At 44.5% G+C, this 22,417-nt stretch overlaps 1 protein-coding gene across 1 annotated transcript in view; it reads right to left on the bottom strand.

Moving 5' to 3' along the window:
* Positions 1–307: 307 nt before the first annotated feature.
* HGSNAT (heparan-alpha-glucosaminide N-acetyltransferase) overlaps positions 308–22,417 on the bottom strand; it is a 29,771-nt gene continuing 7,661 nt past the window's right edge. Inside the window, exons 6-19 of the mRNA XM_014462882.2 lie at positions 20,241–20,310; positions 17,260–17,329; positions 16,470–16,579; positions 13,954–14,030; positions 13,013–13,043; positions 11,534–11,694; positions 10,317–10,432; positions 7,125–7,246; positions 6,612–6,738; positions 5,442–5,528; positions 2,721–2,798; positions 1,727–1,797; positions 1,514–1,626; positions 308–553 (exon numbers count right to left, since the gene is read on the bottom strand). Of these exons, the coding sequence (XP_014318368.2) occupies positions 372–553; positions 1,514–1,626; positions 1,727–1,797; positions 2,721–2,798; positions 5,442–5,528; positions 6,612–6,738; positions 7,125–7,246; positions 10,317–10,432; positions 11,534–11,694; positions 13,013–13,043; positions 13,954–14,030; positions 16,470–16,579; positions 17,260–17,329; positions 20,241–20,310 (1,415 nt within the window). The 3' untranslated portion in view covers positions 308–371. The remainder of the gene's footprint in view (positions 554–1,513; positions 1,627–1,726; positions 1,798–2,720; positions 2,799–5,441; positions 5,529–6,611; positions 6,739–7,124; positions 7,247–10,316; positions 10,433–11,533; positions 11,695–13,012; positions 13,044–13,953; positions 14,031–16,469; positions 16,580–17,259; positions 17,330–20,240; positions 20,311–22,417) is intronic.

The following is a 22,417-nucleotide window of genomic DNA, read 5'->3' on the forward strand; positions in this document are numbered from 1 at the left end:
GCTGGTGGGCATGTGTGTACATGGAAAGGCAGTGTGCAGAACAAGACGAGTGAGCATCAGACCGTAGATGGTTTTATCTGTCACGGAAGCAAATGCCCAGGGTAATTCCCTTGTGAAAAGCTCTCCGAAAAATCCTTGGAATAGAGTTCCAAATCCATCCATGTATAGAGAAGATGGAGAAAAAAGACCATTGCGTTCCGAACATTTAAGTTGCAAATACGCAGGCAGAGCTCTGACGAGCCCTGTCGCAGTCAACTAGCCCGAGAACATCAGCATCGTCCCCAATCATCTGGAAATACACACCCTATCGATTTTATCATTAACGGTTCCCTTTAATAGAGTCCGCCAGCAACACATGTCAGGGGGAACGATCAGATTTTCCAAAAAACCTTCTTTCTATAGAGAATGTAGGCGATGAGCACCCAGAGAGCGGTGGCCACGATGTTCTGGATGAGGTGCTCTTTGTGCGACTGGTTGTCCTGCAGCCTCCACTGGAAGGGGAAGTAGTTCTTGAACACCTCGTGGCCCACGTACACCAGGATGGAATTCATTCCTGAAGGACAGATACAGACGGTCGTGTGTTCCTGCCACTCATCTATTTAACTCTCTTTTTGAAAAATATGTATTTGTATTGATTTCAGAGAGGAAAGGAGAGAGAGCGAAAGAAACATCAATGATGAGAGAGAATCATTGACAGGCTGCCTCCTGCACGGCCCCCACTGGGGATCAGGCCCACGACCTAGGCATGTGCCCTGACAGGAAATCGAACCGTGACCTCCTGGTTCATAGGTCGATGTTCCACCACTGAACCACGCCAGCCGGGCTCATCTACTTAATTCGTGAAATTTGATTTTAGTTCAGTGAAAAAAACAAAAGCACGCACTGATATTACTGGCTACTGCCAAAAGTAAGTGATGCACATCTTAGATACTTAAGCGTAAATTATATAAAAAATTATTAGAAAGTCTTCATTTCGAAACAGGGTGATTCTTGAATACTAAATCTGAAAGGAAAGCCAAAATTTTAACTCCTATTTTCTCACAGAAAACGGGAGGTCCAAAGAAAGCAACTATTACTAGAATCAGAGGGAAGAAATGAGTCACTGAAGTTGTTGGGCCTATCGGTCTCCAGGCAGAACTGCATTTTAACCATTCTGTTTATCTCTTGGTATCGTCTCCTGATATTTCTCCTGTATCATCTGTAAGGCAGTGCGTTTACATTAAGAAAGAAAGAATGCCCCATTTCTGAAGCATTGGAAACTGGATGATGTGCTCCAAATCGTTGCCTGAGGAAATGCCAAATAGATCTAAGTAGGTAAACTGGGTGGACCGCCTTGAGACAGGCCAGGGATGTCCTGTGAGGCCTGGGCCTGCGTGGCCCCTGCTGCTTCCTCTCTCAGCCTGCAGCTTGGGGACATACCACCCGGCTGGGGCTCGGGGCCCCTCTGTGGGTACACTCAGCTGGTCTCAGGGCCAGTCCAGTTGGTCACTACAGTTGGTCAGGGGGGACTTACCTGGGTAATAGAATGGGGTTCCTGTCCACAGGCCCTTCACATCCACGATGGGGTACAGGATGAGCAGGATGAAGAAGGCAAAGGAGCTCAGCGTAGTGATGTACGAAATGGACCTGGGGGGAGATGAGCGAGGTGTTTCGGGGCTCCTGAGAGCACATCGACATGAGCAGCGCCAGTCATCAACACTGACGCGACTCTGTTTTCTGTACCTACCAGAGATTCTTGTTCACTGGAATAAAGCCTTCGTTTTCAGAAACTTTCGTCAGAACAACAGAGAAAAGCCCCTATAATGAGGGAGAAAGATGATAAAGGTTTTTTCTATTACCTCACAAAACAATTATGTGTCAAAATTGAAAAATTTTACTTATGTAACTAATTAGGGAGGGCTGAATTTGTGTCATATCTTATTCTTTTAGCTGGAAAAATATTTTTAAGATGCAGAACTAAAAATATTCTCTATTTTTTAAAATTTTGTCTTATTGCTTCAAGTATTACAAAGAGTAGTACATATGTCTCCTTTTTAAAAAAAAATTCTCCAAAAATATGTTTTCATCATTCCTCTGAATTGAAGGTAAAACTAAGTGATAATCGTAATGACTCCTGAGAGGAACCATGACTGCAAGGTCAGGGGTAACATGCACAGTCGACCTTACACTCCTCCGTCACCTGTCAACCTGGAAGCTGGTATCTGGAAACCTGTCAGCATGTGCCTGGTCTTCCTGGTACGGCTCCCACCAAGACCTGTACCTTGGTTCTGTTTCCTCATGCATTCCTGGCTGGCTGCTGATGGCCAGTGCTACTTCTTTATAAAGACAGTTTCCTTAAAAAAATAAACCTGAGAATTTAGGTGGAAAGATTTGTTCCTCTCAGTTATTCAACTGAAGAATGCTGCCCTGGCCAGGTGGCTCCGTTGGCTGGATCGTCAAACCACGTACCAGAAGGTTGCGGGTTGGTCCCCAGTGTTGCGGGTTGGTCCCCAGTGGGGGCGGGAATGGGAGGCAACCAATTAATGTTTCTCTCACATTGATGTCTCTCTCTCTCTCTCAAATCAATAAAAACATATCCTCGAGTGAGGATTTTAAAAAAAGAAAGAATGCTACCTGTTGCGATGTGGTGACAGCTGATACACAAGTGTTGCTAAACATTTTTTAATTTAAATATGTGTGCGTGAAGAAAAGGAGTTTTAAGGAGGAACGTCGTTACTCACTAGAAAACAACACCAGGCAGTGAATCTGATCAGGATGTCTTTGGTCTGATCCTTGTAATACAAGAGTATTTTTCCTGCCTGGAAAAGAAAACACAGTCTGACCCAGAGAATCGCCGAAGGTATATTCTGATTTCACATCCATCCATCATCTTAACCACTCCACTGACCCCTCTGCCCGCACGCTGCTAGGCGCTGGGATTACAGAGGAAAGGCGTGTTACCCCCGCCCTTGCCTAGTGGAGACTGAGAGGCACCTGGGACCACTTGTGGGAGGAAGACATTAGAGAGGCAGTGCCATAGAGATGAAGCTACGAGTGCAAAGCAGGAAGAGCATCCAGGCCGACTGGAAGAGCACGCCCAGAAGCGGGTCAAAATGGGGAGAAAGCCCACCAGCCCTCAGGTGCCGCAGGCTGTATGGTGAGCAGGGCCCGAAGGTGACAGGCAGGTGGACTTGTAGGTCTCACTGACAGGCACTGGCCTTCTCCCATAGGCCTGCCAGATGGCCCAGTCTGGCACTGGAGGAGGGACAGGGACAAGGTGGAACTGGAGGCAGAGAACATTTTAAACAATAAATCTGAACTTTGCATAAAAATCCCCTCAAATTAGGAATTAATTTCGGAAAATATCAAACTATAAGAAAGTGTTATTTATAATAATAGCTAAATTTCATGTTTTCAGAACTTTACATGAATTAAGTTATTTAATCCACTCAACACCTTTATGAAGTAGGTACTAGTGAAGCACAGAGGGGTCAAATAACGTGCCTGAGGCTACCCAGCCACCTTGGGCAGGCTGGGTGCAAACCCAGGCAGCGCTCACCAGGTCTGCACTCTTAAGTCCTACGCTGCTCCCACAGGAGCAGACTTAGCTAGAAAGCATGCACAGGGATTAAATGAAAGCACAAGGTAAACTACAAAGTGCTATGGAGATAAAGGCAGCATTTCTAAATATGAAATTATTTAACCACCAAATTGTATATGCTTTCGACCTGTACTCTCCAATACAGGAGCCAGGAGCCAGAGGTGACTACTTAAAATTTAATTTAATTAAAATTTAACCCTGGCCAGTGTGGGTCAGTTGGATGGGCATTGTGCTGTGCACCAAAAGGTTGCCAGTTCGATTCCCGGTTAGGGTATATGCCCAGGTTTCAGCTTGATCCCCAGAAGGGCATGCAGGAGGGAGCCGATCGATGTTTCACTCTCCCATCAATGTTTCTCTCTCTCTCCTTTTCACTTCCTCTAAAAAAAAAAAAAAAAATCCATAGAAATAGCTTTAAAAATTAAATAAAATTTAAAATTCAGCCCCTTAGCCCTGGCCAGGTAGCTCAGTTGGTTATAGCGTCATTCCAATACACCAAAGTTGCAGGTTCTATCCCTGGTCAGGGCACATACAATAATCAACCAATGAATGCATAAATAAGTGGAACAACAAACCAATGTTTCTCTCTCTCTTTCTTTCCTTCCTCTCTCTCTCTAAAATCAATAAATAAAAAATTATTTAAAAGAATAAATAAGCAACCCTAGCTGGTTTGGCTCAGTGGACAGAGCATCGGCCTGCGGACTGAAGGGTCCCAGGTTCAATTCCAGTCAAGGGCACATGCCCGGGTTGCGGGCTCGATCCCCAGTAGGGGGTGTGCAGGAGGCAGCCGATCAATGATTCTTGCTCATCATTGATGTTTCTATCACTCTCCCTTTCCCTTCCTCTCTGCAATCAGTAAAAATAATAAATAAACAAACAAATAAAATAAAATTCAGCCCCTTAGCCACACTGGCCACAGTTCAGTACTCAGCAGCCACACGGAGCTCACATACAGAACATTTTCATCGTCACACGGAGTTTCATTTGCGCTGCTCTGCTCATTTTTCTTCTCCCAGCTAGCGCCCCTCAAATAACAACTTCAAATACTAGTGAGGAGCACTTTAGGAAGAAAAAGCCGGACTGTTAAGAATTTTCACGTGTGAGACAAACCAAGAATACCCTGTACTGACTTTGTCATAAAATACACATAACCTGAAACCAGGTAACGTGTACACCAGTGATTCCCAAAGTGGGCGCTACCACCCCCTGGTGGGCGCTGCAGCGATCCAGGGGGGCGGTGATGGCCACAGGTGCATTTGTTCTCCGTTTCTAAGGTAAGCCATGTGAATAATAAGAATCTCTTTTGACAATATAGACCAGGGGTCCTCAAACTTTTTAAACAGGCTTTACTATATTTTACGAAAAAGGTAGAAACATTAATATATATATCTTTCTGTTTAATTGCTATTAAAATTTAAAAAAAATTAATTTCCAGGGGGCGCTGAGTAATATTTTTTCTGGAAAGGGGGCGGTAGGCCAAATAAGTTTGGGAACCACTGGTGTACACAAAGAAGTGTGAAAAGTGTCACAGTGACGTCTCCACATCACCAGTACCAAGTTCTCTGCACAGTCCAGCGGAAATCTTCTATCAGAAACAGCTGTGCCTCCGTTTCTAAGGTAAGCCATGTGAATAATAAGAATCTCTTTTGACAATATAGACATTATGCCCAATTATTTGAATGTGCTGAATTTTAGCAGCTTCTAGTTTTGACAATTTGTCAAATACAAACATGTTTAGACCTGTAATACACAGAAGAGGATGTGCTTTCAATGACTTTAATGAAACAGTTTTTTAATTAGTAATGAATCAATAACCCCAAACTGTCAGAAAAAAAAAATGTTTCCTAATGAAATGGACACATACCTGAACTCCTAAAAATGCCATCACAATGGAGTTGATGGTCCCCAGGATGCCTTCGGGGTCGTAGGCCACCGTGGTGTGATACAGCACCTGCACAAAACAGAACAAGGAGGCAGCACTCGCTCCCTGGCCACGAAAATGCACACAACTCATAAACTACATATAAGCTCCAATACACTCCAACATTTAATGTGCTTCATTTTTATGCAGAAATGCACTGCCAACTTGCGGGGATTGTAAGAATAACACCTCTGGCCAAGACAGTGCGTGTGACTGACACTTCAGAAGGGACTGAGAGACCAAGGACCAGCCACGGACCAGCACCGCCACCTCCACTTCAGATGGCTCAGCAACACGACACACCCCTAACCAGTGTCAAACAATTTCCAAGTTTGTTCTTTTTGGTCAACCCTGTTGTAACATCAATAGCCTCCTATCTTCTTTTAAGACAAATAACATTTAACACACCTATCTGTGTTATTTTATTATAAAGTAAGTTGTTGTAGGAATTACAGAAATTTGGAAATGCCCAGTGTAGCGGATGCTGCAGTGTGCCAGCAGATTCCCCCTCCCCCACCTGGCAGGACTGAAGCCTTCCTGCCCAGCTGCTTCAAGTGTTAGTGACCAATAGCTCTCAGCCAAGTGCCTCTCTGGATCTGTCCTTGACGGAAGAAAGCCGCCTCTCCAGGAGTCAGACCCCCTTGCTGGGGGAAGTGCACATCCCACCGGGGGTATAGGGCCAGATCCCTCCCCTCAATTCAGAACACCTCTGAGGGCTACCCCAGCCCACCCCGCCGCCAGGAGATCAGCTGAGGCCTTCGTGTGACCGGGATGCATTTCATTTCTCCCTCAGCCCTTCATTCCGCAGCAGGCGTGGGTCCCACGGGACTGCCTGCAAACTTCCTGCTCGTGAATCCGACCTGGGACCCACAGAAAAGCACTAGGCTACGCATCTGATACTATGTAGACTCACTTTGAAATCTAAAGTAATGTTTCCCTACAGCCCCATCATGAACATTGAAGTCCCTAAAGTTAGTCATCTTTTCAAATAAAAATTAGTCCCCATCCTAGTTTAGGAAATGGACACAACTGCAAGTTGGCCGGCCCTTTCTACCTTCCTCCCCTCCTGAGCTCCTACACGTCCAGTTCCAAGTGCAAGCCCATGCCACTCACATTCGAGGAAGGATGCTGATAAATGTGATCGTCTCCCAGAAGCAAGCGGTCAATGTAGCCAGCAGCTCCTCCCGTGCAATTTGGGTACTTCCCCAGATCTCCGATGCCGCCAGGCCCAAGGTAGCCGCTGGGGAGTGAGAACACGCGCTTACCGACAAGACTCCAGAGGGATGAGAGTACATACTGGCTGTGCACGCAGCCCAACAAAGAGCCACACACGTGTACCAGCCAGGAACCCCTCTGGCGCCAGGCCCTCTGACCAATGCTCTTTCGACTGGATTGCCTCCCACGTTAAGGCTCCGCAACTTCCATTCAAACTGACCCTGAAAAAACCTCCCAGGGACACTCCTCTGGATACACACCAAGCTCTTCTCCCAACATACAGTGGCCTCAACGGAGAAGAAAGAGTGAAAGGGATTCCTTGGACTTGGGGAATTTGAAAGTAGAGCCCCAAAGGTCTGACGAGGCAGAAAATGACAAGCACAAAGGGATGACCCACACGGGGTCACTTACGTGGGGCATCCGGGAACAGGTAAGAAGAACGTCAAGGCCAGCCAAACGCTCTCCAGCATCAAGATGACGAGCCACTGGGGCCAGCTGGATGTGATGTCCTGAAGACAAGAGCACCTTCTCTCCTGAGTGAGGCCATAAAAACACAAGCTGAATGCAAGTAGCACGAACAGGAAGTAACATGCAAGCATGTGTACTTGGGAAATTCCCTCTGATTCTCCTCTTGGCCTTCATTGTAGTAATGCAAAAACACATGCATGTTTATCTCATATGTATTGCGTGACCTGGATGTTTCCTCTCTATGAAGTACCACAGTAAAACATTAGTTACAAAGAAATCAGTGGACAATTCCAATCCTATAACCAAAGAGAATTGAAAACAGATGTTCACACTAAAACTTGTCTACAAATGTACACAGCATCGTTAAAATGCGTAATAGCCAAAAAGTGGAAACAAGTCAAATATCCATCAAATGATGAATGATACAAAATGTGGTTCAACCACAAAATGGAACACTAGTCGCCAAGGAATCCAGGACTAATACATGGCACAGCATGAATGAACCCTGAAGACATTATGCTGAGTGAAAAAAGCCAGACACAAAAAGCCACATACTGTATAATCCCACTGATATGAAACATCCCAAACTGGCAAATCGATAGAGACAGAAAGTAGATTAGGGGTTGCCTAAGGACTTGTGAGGGACTAGTAGTGAGTGCAGGGTTTTTTGGGGGACACTGAAAATGTTCTAGAATGAGATAGTGGTGATGAGTGCACAACTCTGAATACCATTAAATATCACTAAATTGTATACATCAAACACGTGAACTTTATGGTTTGTGAAATATGTCCTCCATTAAGGAAAAAGAAATAGCTGTCACCTTGGTAAACTCAGCAATTTATAGCAAGACAGAAAGTAATCACAAAAGAAGCGACTTGAATACTTCTTACAACAAAGAAACAGCCAAGGACGTACTGTCATTATCCCACACTCTAGCTTGGCACTTTCCCCTCCACATTGAACCTTTGCAGCCTTTTGTATAGATACTGATATGTAATACAACTCAAAAAAATATAGCCCAGCCGGTGTGGCTCAGTGGTTGAGCACTGACCTAAGAACCAGGAGGTCATGGTTCAATTCCCGATTGGGGCACAGGCCCCAGTGTGGGTCATGCAAGAGGCAGCAGATCGATGATTCTCTCTCATCATTGATGTTTCTATCTCTCTCCTTCTCCCTTCCTCTCTGAAATTAATAAAATATTTTAAAATATATATATGTTATATATATATACATATATATATATGTATATCTACACTAATAAAAGAGAAAAATGGTAATTGGCGTACGACCGCTACCCTTCCCATTGGCTAATCAGCGTATCCTTATGCAAATTAACTGTCAGCCAAGATGGCGGCCGGCAGCCAGGCAGTTGGAAGCGAACATGAGGCTTGCTTGCTCCAGTGACTGCAGACTCCAACGTTCCCCGCCTGCCTTGCCGGCCTCTGAGCTGGCAGTTTGAAACATTCTAACAAATATAGCTGGGATCTCAAAGCTGAAGTTATACATTGTTTCGATTATAGAACGGCAAACAAACCAGCAGCGGAAGCCTCAGAGCTAGAGCCAGAGCTAAAGCTGGCCCAGAAGAAAAAAAGAAAAGAAAAAAAGGAGTGGTTGGGAGCTTCCCGCCAGCCTGAAAGCAGTCAAAACCGCCAGCCTGAAAGCAGCCCTCAGCCCCTCACCCAGACTGGCCAGGCACCCCAGTGGGGACCCCCACCCTGATCCAGGACACCCTTCAGGGCAAACCAGCCGGCCCCCAGGCCTCTATCCTATATAGTAAAAGGGTAATATGCCTCCCAGCACCGGGATCAGCGGAGCCGCAAGGCCTCCTGGCACCAGATCAGCATGACAGGGTGCAGCGCCCCAACCCCCTGATTGGCCCTGCTCTGTGTATGACAGGGTGTGGCGCCGCAACCTCCCCATTGACCCTGCTCTGTGTGTGACAGGGGGTGGTGCCCCAACCCCCCAATCAGCCCTATCCTGAGCATGACTGAGGGTGGCATCGCAACCTCCCAATCCGCCCTGCTCTGTGCATGACAGGGGGCGGCGCCCCAACTCCCCAATCAGCCCTGCTCTGAGCCCCACCAGGGGCTGCACCTAGGGATTGGGCCTGCCCTCTGCCACCCAGGAGCAGGCCTAAGCCAGCAGGTCATTATCTCCTGAGGGGTCCCAGACTGCGAGAGGGCACAGGCCGGGCTGAGGGACCCCCCTTCCCCCCCGAGTGCACAAATTTTTGTGCACCGGGCCTCTAGTATATATATAAAAGCCTAAGCTACCAGCTATATAAAAGCCTAAGCGACTGCTGGCTGGTAGTTATGATATGCACTGACCACCAGGGGGCAGACACTCAATGCAGGAGCGGAAACCACAGACATGGAAACATGGAACAGGCAGATGAATCCCAGAGTGAAGAGTGAAGAAAGGAAGGGGGGGCGGGGGGTGGGAAGAGATTAACCAAAGATCTTATATGCATACTAGAGGCCCTGGTCTGCGCCCTCTCGCAATCCAGGACCCCTCGGGGGGTGTCAGAGAGCCGATTTCAGCCTGATCTCCGCAGGCCACGCTGAGGGACCCCACTCATGCACGAATCCATGCACCAGGCCTATTGTATATTATATATATCTTATACTACAAGGAAATTAAAAGAGATTGAGCCAGCAATCTAGGTGATGGTGATATTATTTTAACACCATCCAAATACCTTTGGTTACTGGACACTTAAAAATGTATTAAGAAGGTAGATCTCATGTGTTTCTTAACACACACAAAAAAAACCAAAAAAACCTGACTGATAGCTCTGGCTGGGTAGCTCAGTTGGTTAGAACGAGGTCCCATTACGCCAAGATTGCGGATTCAATCTTCATTCAGAGTACATACAAGAAGCAACCAATGAATGCATAACTAAGCAGAACAACAAATTGATGTTTCTCTCTCTACCTTGCTCTCTCTCTTTAAAAATTAACTTTAAAATGGCTGATATAAAGACTAAATAAAAATAACTAACTGAAGTAAAAAAGAATACATTTGACTAACAGCATCAAAGAATCTACTGAAGTACAGTACTGCACTCAGAACTAAAGAAAGTTCTAAAAACCAGAGACATCCCCCCCCCCCTTTTAAAAAACAGGGTTTCTCACCGAGACACAGCTTTCAGGCACAGGCTTGGCAAAGAGGAGCTCTAGCACGGCCACCACAAAGTAGGTCACCCCCAGCCGCTGGAGCACGCCGGGGATCCGCACCTTATCCCAAGACACTGCAGGAGGTCCACGTTTCGGAGAGGTTAGTCAGCATCTCTCATCTCACCCCAAGGCATTACTTTCTCCTAAGGGGTAAGACACACCTACACTGCACCTGAGTGCGTCCTCTTTAAGCTCTCGGAGACGGAAATACTACATGTGGTCAGCAGACATGCTCACACTCACAGCAGGAAGCTGGCCCGCTGGGGGACTGCGATGAGAACAGAAGTGTCTGCCTCGGGGGTGGGGATGAAGCAGGAACTACCCTTAGCCTTGAAGTGCATCTCCTGGGCCTTTCTCATGAGACTATGGGTTCAACTCACAATCCACCGGCGGACTCTCCCTGCCCTACAGGCCACCGGGCTTTATCACTAGAAGAGTGGAACCCTATAATGAACCTATAATGTATCCTGTGAGCAGTGGTCCGCCTCTGGAGATCCACGAGTCAACTTTTCTGTGACACCTTCCCTTGTGATCCCAACTAGAAGTGACCTCTACCTCCTCCTAATGCCTAGTCTTAGTGGTCATTGCCTGGGGGCTTCCTCTGGCTAGTGTCTAGCTATTTGAGTCCACTTCTGCTACTGCCCCAGGAGGACAATGACCAGCACCTTCCTCGATTCTGATACTGGGTCCCAAACAAAGGACCTACATCCTTCCTTCAGCTTTCCTGTCTCGCTCACACCCCTAAGACAATGACAAAGGTGTCATGCCTTCCCAGCAACCCAGATGGCACACAGTGGCAGGTGACAAAGGTGAATTTTTGAACCACCACACAACAGCCTTATTATGAAAGTTACTGAAAGCAAAGTGGCAGGAGGGCAGGGTCTGAGAAACAGGCGACCTGGTGTGGGCCCCACTTGGCCCCGCTCTGCACTTGGATCATCTGAAGAAAGCGCTCCCATCTCTTGCACTTTCTTTGGGCTTGGGTGGCCCAGGTCTAGAAGTCCAATAGGATAACAATAATGCCCAAAGTTATACAAGCATTATGTATACTTTTCTAATAACTGTTCTTTTTGTAGGTACCTGCGATGGAGAGATTACACTTCTTTCGAATTATACTGTGTAGTTTCCATATTTCAACCTGCATATATACAAACGGGGGGGGGGGATATACTTACATGGACCAAGGCAATAATTGGGGTTCACAATGACAATTCCTATGCAGATCAACAGGAAACTCCTCCACGCAACTTTCCCCAGCAGTCTGAATTTTGAACATCCCCGCTGCAGTATGGAAGTCATCGATAGAAAAATTGAAGATCCCATAATAAATACAAACCTAAAAAAAAATACCCAGCTATTACTAGATGGCCATTTCTAATGTTCTGGTCTATATATACCAAAAAAATTGTTAACATATCATAATATTTTATAACCTGTTACATAAGAGAAGCTACACATGATTTTTTAAAAGTAGCCAATTACTGAAATGACATTGGGTTAATAGCGGAGGAAACATAGAACGCAGCCCTCTACACTGTCAGGTTTGTGTGCCCTGGAGTCCTGTCCTAGGGGAGATTCTCAGCACTAAGTGCAATTTCCAAGAACAACTGTCCCATGTAATCATCAGAGAGACATAAGGGTGGAGATGCTGTAATCCAATCAGCTCAGCATTCACTAGCATGCCCTCCGGTCCTTGAGAAACAAACCACACACTTCAATCATTTCTAACTCACTCTTGCTCCTGGAAGAAAAATGAAAGCTTTATTTATTTATTTTTTCTTTTCTGATTTTGTCTGAGCCACGCATCTCTTTTCTTTCCTTTCTTTTACCGTACTAAATTACCTCTTTAAAAAAAATCAGAATAGCAATTTCTCTATTTGGAGAAGGGTTACAGAGATGAGTTTGCTCTGACTGCACACAGCAAGCCACTTTTCTGTAGGGACCCTCACAGAGAATATATGTAAACAATTAGCAGGTCTGTGGGCTTGTAAAAGTTCCTCCTAATCTGGCTCAAAAAAAAAAAAAAACCCACAAAAAAACCCCCAGCTCCCTTGCTCCCAAAAGCCCTGAGTTTATATTAGTGATGAAACACAAGGGACCAAAGACTTAAACCAACAGGCAGGACCACTTCCTAATGATGGAGCTCAAGGTGTCACGGCAAAGACATAGGTTCTTCCTTGTATAGGTGGTCAGGGTCCCCCAACAAGGTTAGCAGTCACAGAGGAGTAAAGACAGTGTTTAGTTCTCCATTATTATTCCAAATTTTACTTTAGAATATCATTGCCCTGTTACAGACTTACCAGAATTCCCTGATACCAATATACAGCGTTACTTTTAGGAATGATTTTTATACTTATTTTCAGGATTAGTGGCATTTATCATTTCCTACAAGATTCCAGGACCTCGTACAGTACATGTGTCCACACTAACACTCATCTTCTATATGCACACGTCTTAGATGAGCACTACGCATGTGAAGAGTAAGAACTGTCCAGTACCACAACTTTTGGAAGGACCTCGTCACAGCAGAGGCCTGTGAGTGACACAGGCCTGTGGCCCAGAACTCAAGGCTGGTCTCAAGGAAGGCTCCCACATCAGCTGAAAAGGAAAACCCGGAGATGACCTGCGGGAGAGCTGGTGGCAGACGAACTCACCATGGGAACACAAGGTCAGCCACTGTCAGTCCTGCAGGGAAACACCAACACGGAGCGGTAAGGAAAGGGAATCTAGAGTGTGAATACTTCCTAAATTTAAGAGGAAAACACTGTGAAGGAGCACACAGGCCCTCCCCGGGGACCCTGCGACCTGTCCCTGGGCCTACAGCCTTGCCTAGGAACATGACTGGGCCCGGGAGAACCAGACTAGCAGCTGTGGACAAGTCTGTTATCCTTAAGCCGTGCTACTCTAAACCCATTCCTAAACCAACCGCCAAGGCCAATGCACAGCCATCGCTCAGCACCACTCAGACCAACTGCAGGTCAGTGGCACCCACGAGGACCAGGCGTCTCCGAAGGTATGTGCATGGCTCCACTGAAAGGCACATCTAGAACATGACAGGGATCATTTACAACTGACTTACTTTTTCTTTTTTTTTGTTAATCCTCACCTGAGGATATTCTTCTATTGATTTTTAGAGCGAATGGAAGGGAGAGGGAGAGACAGAGAGAGAAACAGCAATGTGAGAGACACACACAGACTGGTTGCCTCTCACATGCACTCCGACCAGGGTGGGGATGGAACCTGCAACCGAGGTATGTGCCTTTGGCTGGAATTGAAAGCAGGAGCTTTCAGTCCTCGGGCCGATGCTCTATCCACTGAGCCAAACCGGCCAGGGCTACAACTCAGTTCTTAACAACTGCAGAGCCTCTGAGTCCCACAGCTGAGACCGTGGAGTCTCCGTGTTATCACAGTGAGGCATCACGGAGCCAGAGAACACAAAAGACAGAATGACAAAATTACCTAGAGGTCATTCTATGGGGGCAGGAGCCTGCTGGGGCCTCATCTCTGGCTCCTGGGGGGCGCTGGGTGGCGCTCCTGCCCACAGTTCTCTGAAGGGGTCCCACTTAAGCAACACTACCTTTAGGAAATAACGTACCATTCCAACTCGCATGTTTGAAGTACCAGTATTTTCCTCCTCCGTAATTAACGAAGACCATGAGGATGAGTGCTAGCCTGTGAAGCAAGAAGGAGCACACAGTCAGGGCCGGCACATGTGACAAGGAACGGCCGATGGCCAGAGACACACTTACAAACACAGGCGCAGTCATGACACCAGAGGGCGCATAGCAAGAGAGGAATGATTGCTTCTAACCACCACAGTCAGGACCCTCCACCAAGGTCCCTCTGTTGCCAACATTTCTAACAAGATGAAGCCTTAAGAAAAATTCACATTGACAGTCAACTGTGTAACCTGAAAGCAAAGCCAAACATTCCCAATCTCTCGATGCTGTGCTACTCATTCAGGCGTCTCAAGTTCACCGTCACTGTAGCCAGACCTGAAGGTTCAAATCTTAGGTGCTTCTCTCTTCTGGGTCAATAGACCTTGGTCAAGACTCTCACAGGCACCTCCATTGGCTTCTCTGTAAGAGGGAACCTACCTCACATAGGAAACGCTGGGACTGTTTAAGAAGAATGTTCCTGAGAGCACCTAACCAGTGCTGGGCAATTTTAGGCCCTTAGTAAATGTTAGTTCCTATCTACCTGTGAACGTTTTATCTCCAAAAGTGGCGATGAGAATCAAAAAGAAAAATTAATACAATAACGTTGATTCTGGATATGCTATTGTTTGATGCGAATTCTATAGAATGCAGGCAACAAAGACTTTAGTTTGCCAATGTGATCATTTATGGGGACCCTGGAGCTCAACTGCTAAGGATCAAATCCTGGCTGTCTCAGTCCTTCTGAGTGACCTTGGGCAAGTTACTTAACCTGTGGCTCAACTTCTTCATCTGTGAAACAGGCATATTAAACATGTATACCTCATCGGGTTGTAAAGAGAATAAATTAAGACATGTTAGAACAGTCTCAGCACTTGGTAAGAACGCAAAACTGTTAGCAATTGTTACTATTATCATCATTTTTTGTTATTATTACCTGGCTTCACATATACACACCAGGAGCACTCAGAGCTCTGGTGACACTGGGACAGGATTCTAAGGTTTTCAGGTCTACACTTTTATACTTTATTTTCAGAAATGGAAGACCTGATACCCATTCTTCTACCAGAACTATAAAACAACTAGAGGCCCGATGCATGAAATTCATGCAAGAGTAGGATTCTTCTACCAGAACTATAAAACAACTAGAGGCCCGATGCATGAAATTCATGCAAGAGTAGGACGGTGCAGCCGCGGTGGCTGCCTGGATCCCTCTCTTGCAGCCGCAGCAGCTTCCTCCATCCCATGGTTGCAGCCCCAGCTTTGGCTTCATCCGGAAGGTTGTCCAGAAGGACACCAGTCTAATTAGCATATTACACTTTTATTATTATAGGTAACAATTTACCATATGATGCTGTGGGTTTGTTATAAAAAAGTCCTGATATTCTAGCTGTTTTGCTAGTGGCGGTGAAGGACAGCAGTGAAGGCGGCTAGCGGACAACTCCTGGGGGTGCTGGTGTTTCATTTCTAAACTACTGCGTCTTCTCATCTGTCAAGTAACTGACCGGGCATGGGGGTGCATGTGGATGTGGGGGCCCCACGTACAGCTACTTGCCCAAATGCAAATGACCTTAACTCAGCAGAATCTACACACCAGTGGCAACTGGCTCTGGTCCTGCCCCACTACTCCTCGCCAGCTCACAGACACTGACGACCAAAGCTTCCCAGTAAGGAGAGGCTGCTGCTTTTCTCGCTTTTTTTTTTTTTTGGTTAATCTTCACCTGAGGACATTTTTCCATTGACTTTTGGAGAGAGTGGAAGAGAGAGGGAGAGACAGAGAAACATCGATGTGAGAGAGACACATCAACTAGTTGCCTCCTGCACACACCCCGACCAGGGCCGGGGAATCTGCAACTAAGGTACGTGCCCTTGACTGGAATTGAACCCGGGACCCTTCAGTCCGCAGGTTGACACTCTATCCACTGAGCCAAACCGGCTAGGGCTGCTGCTTTTCTTTTATAGCAAGAAATCCTTTCTAGCCTAGAAAGTAAAAGAAATATGAAATTATGCTAAGTGAAATAAGCCAGTCAATGAAAGAAAAATACCACATGATCTCACTCATTTATGGATAATAAAGACCATTATAAACTGATGAACAAAAATAGATACAGAGGCAGAGCAGCATCGAACAGACTGTCAAACTGCAGCGGGAAGGCCGGGGAGGGTTGGGGGAGCGGGGTAAGAGATCAACTGAAGGACTTGTATGCATGCATATAAGCATAACCAATGGACACAAGACACTGGGGGGTAGGGGAGACCAGGGGAATGTCCAGGAGGGGGAAAAAAAGAAACATACGTAATACACTTTGTAATACTTTAAGCAATAAAAAAAAAAAGAAAAAAAAACTAGAAAACAAGAAGAAATATGAAATACTTTTAACATAAAAGTGTGTTTATGTGTAAACATGTAACCTGAGACTACCTGTGCCCACAGTGTTACAAGGGAGCCACGTACCCCCGGAACGTGTCCACGCAGCGGAGGCGCGGAGGCACCGCAGACAGACGCCATACTTCTGGTTGGGCATCGTCACCGAACAGGCCTGCCCTGCTTGGAGAGCCCAGCTCCTTCAGAAAAAGGGGAGACGGACAAGTGATTCATAATGCTAGGGAGTAAATTTCATTTTCCCATTGCTTAGGGAGAAGTGAACCACGTGGACAGCTAAAGATCGTTGTTCTGAACAGTACTTCAATTTGCTTTTGTAAGGATCCCATCTGGAGGTTTAGTTTTTCCTTTATTTGGTTTTGTGCCTTTTGCTGAGCTTGCACTGCCCATGCTGATACACAACCACGAAGAACTGGTCCATTAGTGCATCTGTGCAAACATACAAGCAAGAATGTCCACACGGGGGCATCCATATGTCCATAATGAATTTATCAGCACAGCAATATGCTTGCTCATCTCAGGAGGCCTTGGCATTTACAGAGTCAACACTGGTGTCTCTGGTGTTCAGTGACTCTCTACGTAACTGGACTGATTCAACAGCACGGCCTGCAGAGCGAACGTCCCCCATCACGCATCGCGAGGCAGCCCAGAGCCCAACCTCAGGGAAGAAGCAGAGGGGACAGTGCCCTTCACAGAGCTGAGAGAAGCTGCTCTTTATTAAGAATACAGGACACATGACCTGGCCTTCCACAACGTAAATAAGATGAATTAAACCAGATACTAAAGATGATTAAGGAGGAAACTGTAAATTCCAAACATACAAAACCACCCAGACCACACATGACGCATTCTAATAACTCACGGAGTTGATGAGGCGATCGGTTTCCCAAGAATTTATTGCTTTAGAAATCCAGTTATTAAAGTCATCCAAACTGTAAACAAATAGAAGGCACAGTTCTTTTGTGTTCTTTGGCATAATTTCAAAATGACTGAATAGCATATTAATTGATTAAAACAAAAATTGTTATACGTTCAAATCCCATACAAGTCAAAGAATTAAACATTTAAAATTTTTAAAGAAACAAAAGTGCAAATCAAAGTTTATAGCAACTGTATTTTAAATGCTTGACTCTTACAGCATAATTTTCTCATCAATAGAAATAGGAATAGAGTTGTTGTGAGGGTTTATTGAGGTTATTATTCCCTGTGGCTAGAATTCTTATTAATACTACTAATAATGCTAATAAGAATTCTTATTAATAATGCATCATATCATTAAAATAAGAATAGCAAGAAATTTCAAACAAGCACACTCAATAGAGAAATGACCCTGTTACACAGTATATGCCAGCTGTGTAACAGGGTGAGATACAGCTATTAAAAATAACAAGAATGTGGCCTGTGTCTATACAAAGAAATGCAAATCTAAACTGTTAAAAACAAAAAGCAAAAACCCATTACACAGACTCAGCTACAACTGAACTAAAATGCATATATACATACTGAGAAAGCTTGAAAGTAACTTTGGAATAATTCAAATAGTTAATATTTTGGGTTCTTATTTTCTAGAAGAGTACTTTTGTTCAAAAAGATATCCAGATGATATTAAACTAATTTACATGATTAACAAAAGATAAATATATTAACTGGTTTTTCTTTAAAATGAGAAAAACTCATTTTACATAAACTTTTACATAAACTTTGTACATTTGAATTATCCAATACATAGGATTTTTCCTTTTTCTTTCTTTTTTTTTTTATTGTGGAAAGTTTCAAGCATTTGCAGAAGTAGAGGAACTAGTATAATAAGTCTCATAGACCAACCTCCCAGCTTCAACAAGTATCTACACATGTCAGTCTTACTTCCTCCACACTCCCACACGATGCCCCTTTTATTTTATTTTTATTTATTTTATTTTTTGCCCCTTTTAAAGAATCCCAAACATCATATCATTTCATCCATAAACACTTCAGTATATATCTCCAAACAATAAAACTTTTCAATTTTTAAATATAACTGTAGTACCTTTATTGCATTTTAAAATATTATCAATAATTCCTTAATATTATCAAATGGCCAGTTCAATTTCTCAATCTCATAAGTTTTTCCTTACACTATAATTGTTTAAATCAGTATCCAAGCATGATCTATATAGTCAGTGAATATATTTATGTTGTTGTTAATCCTCATCAGAGGATATTTTTCCATTGATTTTTAGGGAGAGTGGAAGAGAGAGGGAAAGACAAAGAGAAACACTGATGTGAGAGAAACGCATCAATTGATTGCCTCCTGCATGAGCCCTGACCAGGGCCCAGGCCTGGGAGGAGCCTGCAACCAAGGTATGTGCCCTTGACCGGAATCAAACCCAGGACCCTTTGATCTGCAGGCCGATGCTCTATCCACTGAGCAAACTGGCTAGGGCTGAATATATTTTTAATCTCTTCTCTTGTTTTCCCCACAACTCAACTCCTATTTCTAGTTTACTCAGAACTGATAACATCACTGTTACATGAAAAATATTAAAATAGAGACATCTAAGGAAGGGTGAAAAGGAGAAGTTAAAATATTTTAAAACTGAACTTTTAAAAATGGTTGTACATGCTTGTTCTCCAAGTGAAAAAAGAGAAGCTGTATTCTTACTACTTTTTCTGGTTCAGACGAACCTGAACTTCCCCAGCCTTTCATGGGCATGCTGGGGAGTGACGGGGCAAGGACAGGGATCTTGCTTTGCCAATCACAGCATTCTGCCTGCAGGCTGCAAAGGCAGACTCTCATGCAAAGCAGAGTTTCAATTCCCAGTGGAGTGAGGTGGTACCTCCTCCCTTTGCCAGAGCTTGATATCAGCTACCAATTACTTTAGAAAGTGATGCAATAGATACATTCACATGAAAAGCACCACATGAAGAAAATCCTAACAAACTGGAACAGTATTTGCATCATATCCAAAGATTGACAAGATGATACCTTAATTAAAAGAAATGAAATACCTCTGCTAGGATCATACTCTGTCCCTAAAAAGCAGGTAGATTCCACACTTGCTTCTGAGCAGCAGGTCATCCTGTTACCCCTACATACAGTCAGGTTTCCCCTACAGGAGTTATTTCTGGGATGCACAAAGGCAGTGGGTCAAAGTGCATAAAAGCCCTAAAGTTGCAGGGTTCCCGGAGTGAGCAACCTTAAAGGCCAGGTTCTTTTCCTTCCAATTTGCATACGGCTCACCAATAAAACCCTGTGGTCCTTCCTGAGACCCTAACAGGCTGAGTGCATGAAAAATCGATCTTTTTCCTTTTAAAACATACAGGAACTTTCCTTTGAAAGATGATTTGCCAGGCCTGGATCTACTTTACTTTCTTTTTCTTTTCCAGTCTATTAATTCACTCTCACCAGAATCGCTGTTACTCAAGGAAGAATTTCCTCAAACTGCTAACCCTGCCGGGGTCCGGAGGTACCACGCCTCGTCCTCCATCTCTGCTGCCAGATGCCCAGGCTGGCGGGAATTGGGAAACTGGATTAGAGGGGTGGCCCCAGGGCTCAGAGCCAGAGGGAAGGAAGAAAAGTCCACTGTGGAAACCACCTCCTACAATCATCACCACTTCTACTCATAAAGCAGGATGTGAGACTCTTTCAGGAAATTATTTCTCAAGCATTTGCTTCTACTTTTTCAGCCATTTGGGAGGACTGAAGGCCAAGACCCACTAGAACTAGGCTATCATTTCACTGAAGTCAGGGATCATCTCTTATGCTACACTGAATCCCTAGTCCTAGGGCTGGAAGGGGCATGGTGGACACAGTAAGCATTCCTTTCATCAAAGAATACTACTGCTTCCCCCAGTGGTGCTTACCTCAACAAGAACCTTAGAAAGCACACAGCAATGATGACCGCCAGACCAACAAGGAACGCAATACAGACAGCTATAAAAATAACAGACAGCATGTTATCACCAAAAATGTCATCAGAAGAGTCAAAGTGGTCACATTATTACATTTAATCTGTAAATGAAAAAAAAGCAAAAAAATAAAAATCACAACAAATGAAGGAAAAGCCGATATTGTTATGCTAAATTTCCTATAAACAACTGAGAACACTTCATAAGGGGCGTGCTAATTTTCATTATGAAAAATACCAAACTACACAAAAATACGGAGAATTGTACAATAAACCCACGCACACCCATCACCTAAATTCTAGAATTATCAAAATATTGTCATTCTTGCTTTATCTATTACCACTCTCCCCTCTGCTTTTTTTGGCCTAAAGTGTTTTAAAGCAAATCCCAGACACCCACCACACCCCTCCATCTCAGTTCTATCTCTAAAGCTACGGTCTCGTAAAAGATGTATCAGCATCACACAGCTCCTGACATGATCCACTGAGAAGGGCACATCACTTCCGTAATAATCTACCGAAAATGCAATCTCATCCTTAAAGAACAGCAAATAAACCCAATTAACAAACTGGCCAGTCCTCTTCAAAAGTGTCAAGGTCGTGAAAGACAAAGAACTGCCCTAGATTACAGGAGGAGCCTCACATTCAAATGCACGGTGGGATCCTGGATTGGATCCTGGACCAGAAAAAAAAAAATTAGAAGGAACAACAGGAGAAAAAGGACAAGTATGTAGATGAGAAGGCACCAAGGTTAAGTTCCTGGTTTCAATAATTATACATGGGATCTTTGTACTATGATGATATACGTCAGGGGTTTAGGTAAAACTGGGTAAAGGGTATATGGGAACTCTTTCTTGCACTGTTTCTAGAAGTCTATACCTATTTCAGAATTAAAAGTTGCTTAAAAATGGACCTTTTGTGATATAACCACAGTGTCATACAAAATTAGCAATAATTCCCTAGCTCTGTTTTTTGTACTTAGTGGGTTCAAATCAGGATCCAAACAAGGTTCACATCTTGCATTGGCTTGTGTTGTCTCTTAAGTCTCATTTCATCGTAAGCAGCCATTGACTTGGTTCAAACACCAGGTCAGCTGTCATCTGTGAGTATGTCTCATGTCCCAGGTCTGTCAGTACACTTCCTCATGGTGCCACCGAACGTGTTCTTCTACCCTCCAAATGTTCTGTACGTGGGAAAGCAGCTGTAAAGGCTTGACTAAAAAGGTCACCGTCTTGGGGAAGAATGCTTCACAGGTGGTATTTTTCCCACTGTACTCGAGCCCCTGAGACTGACCCTGTGCCAAAGCTGTGTTCAGCCTGTGGAAGCCTGACCCCTCCCTGGTTAAGTTCCCGTTTCATTGGATGGTATCACCCACTCCTGATTTTTTGCCTAAAGCAATTATTTCATTAGGGATTGCAAAATATTCTGCTATCCTGCCCTATAGTAACTGGAACTCTTCTCTAAAGAATTTACCCTCATGATCTAGGACTATGTAATTATCCTAAAATACAGCTGAAACAGGAAAAACAGGATACAGGCTTTAATCTTTCCTTTCAACGGACAATTTTAAGTCACATTAGTTACCTTCAGGTGCCCTGTAACCTGGTTTTGTTTTTGTTTGGGGAGAGGGGCCTTGCTCTTTTGAGTTTCACAGTGAACTCATTGGGTTTTGTATATTCAATGTGTTTCCATTGATTACATTCATTATTCTGTTTAGTACTTAAATTGTCCCACATTGGCCCTTTTTTTTTAAAAATATATTTTATTGATTTTTTTACAGAGAGGAAGGGAGAGGGATAGAGAGTTAGAAACATCGATCAGCTGCCTCCTGCACACTCCCCACTGGGGATGTGCCCGAAACCAAGGTACATGCCCTTGACCGGAATCGAATCCGGGACCCTTGAGTCCGCAGGCTGATGCTCTATCCACTGAGCCAAACCGGTTAGGGCCACATTGGCCCTTTCATACTGGCTCTTACATCCTTTGACATGACCCACAGGCTTCAATGGCTTCCCTGTGCACAGCACGTACTAATGCCCTAGGACTTACTATATTATCTAGTTCTAGTGGAAGGCTCAGAGTAACATATTCTTCAGTGGAGTTATTACAGAATGAATGACCCCTTCCTAACCC

This window comes from Myotis lucifugus, unplaced genomic scaffold (assembly GCF_000147115.1).
Source record: "Myotis lucifugus unplaced genomic scaffold, Myoluc2.0 scaffold_194, whole genome shotgun sequence".
Lineage (NCBI taxonomy): Eukaryota > Metazoa > Chordata > Mammalia > Chiroptera > Vespertilionidae > Myotis > Myotis lucifugus.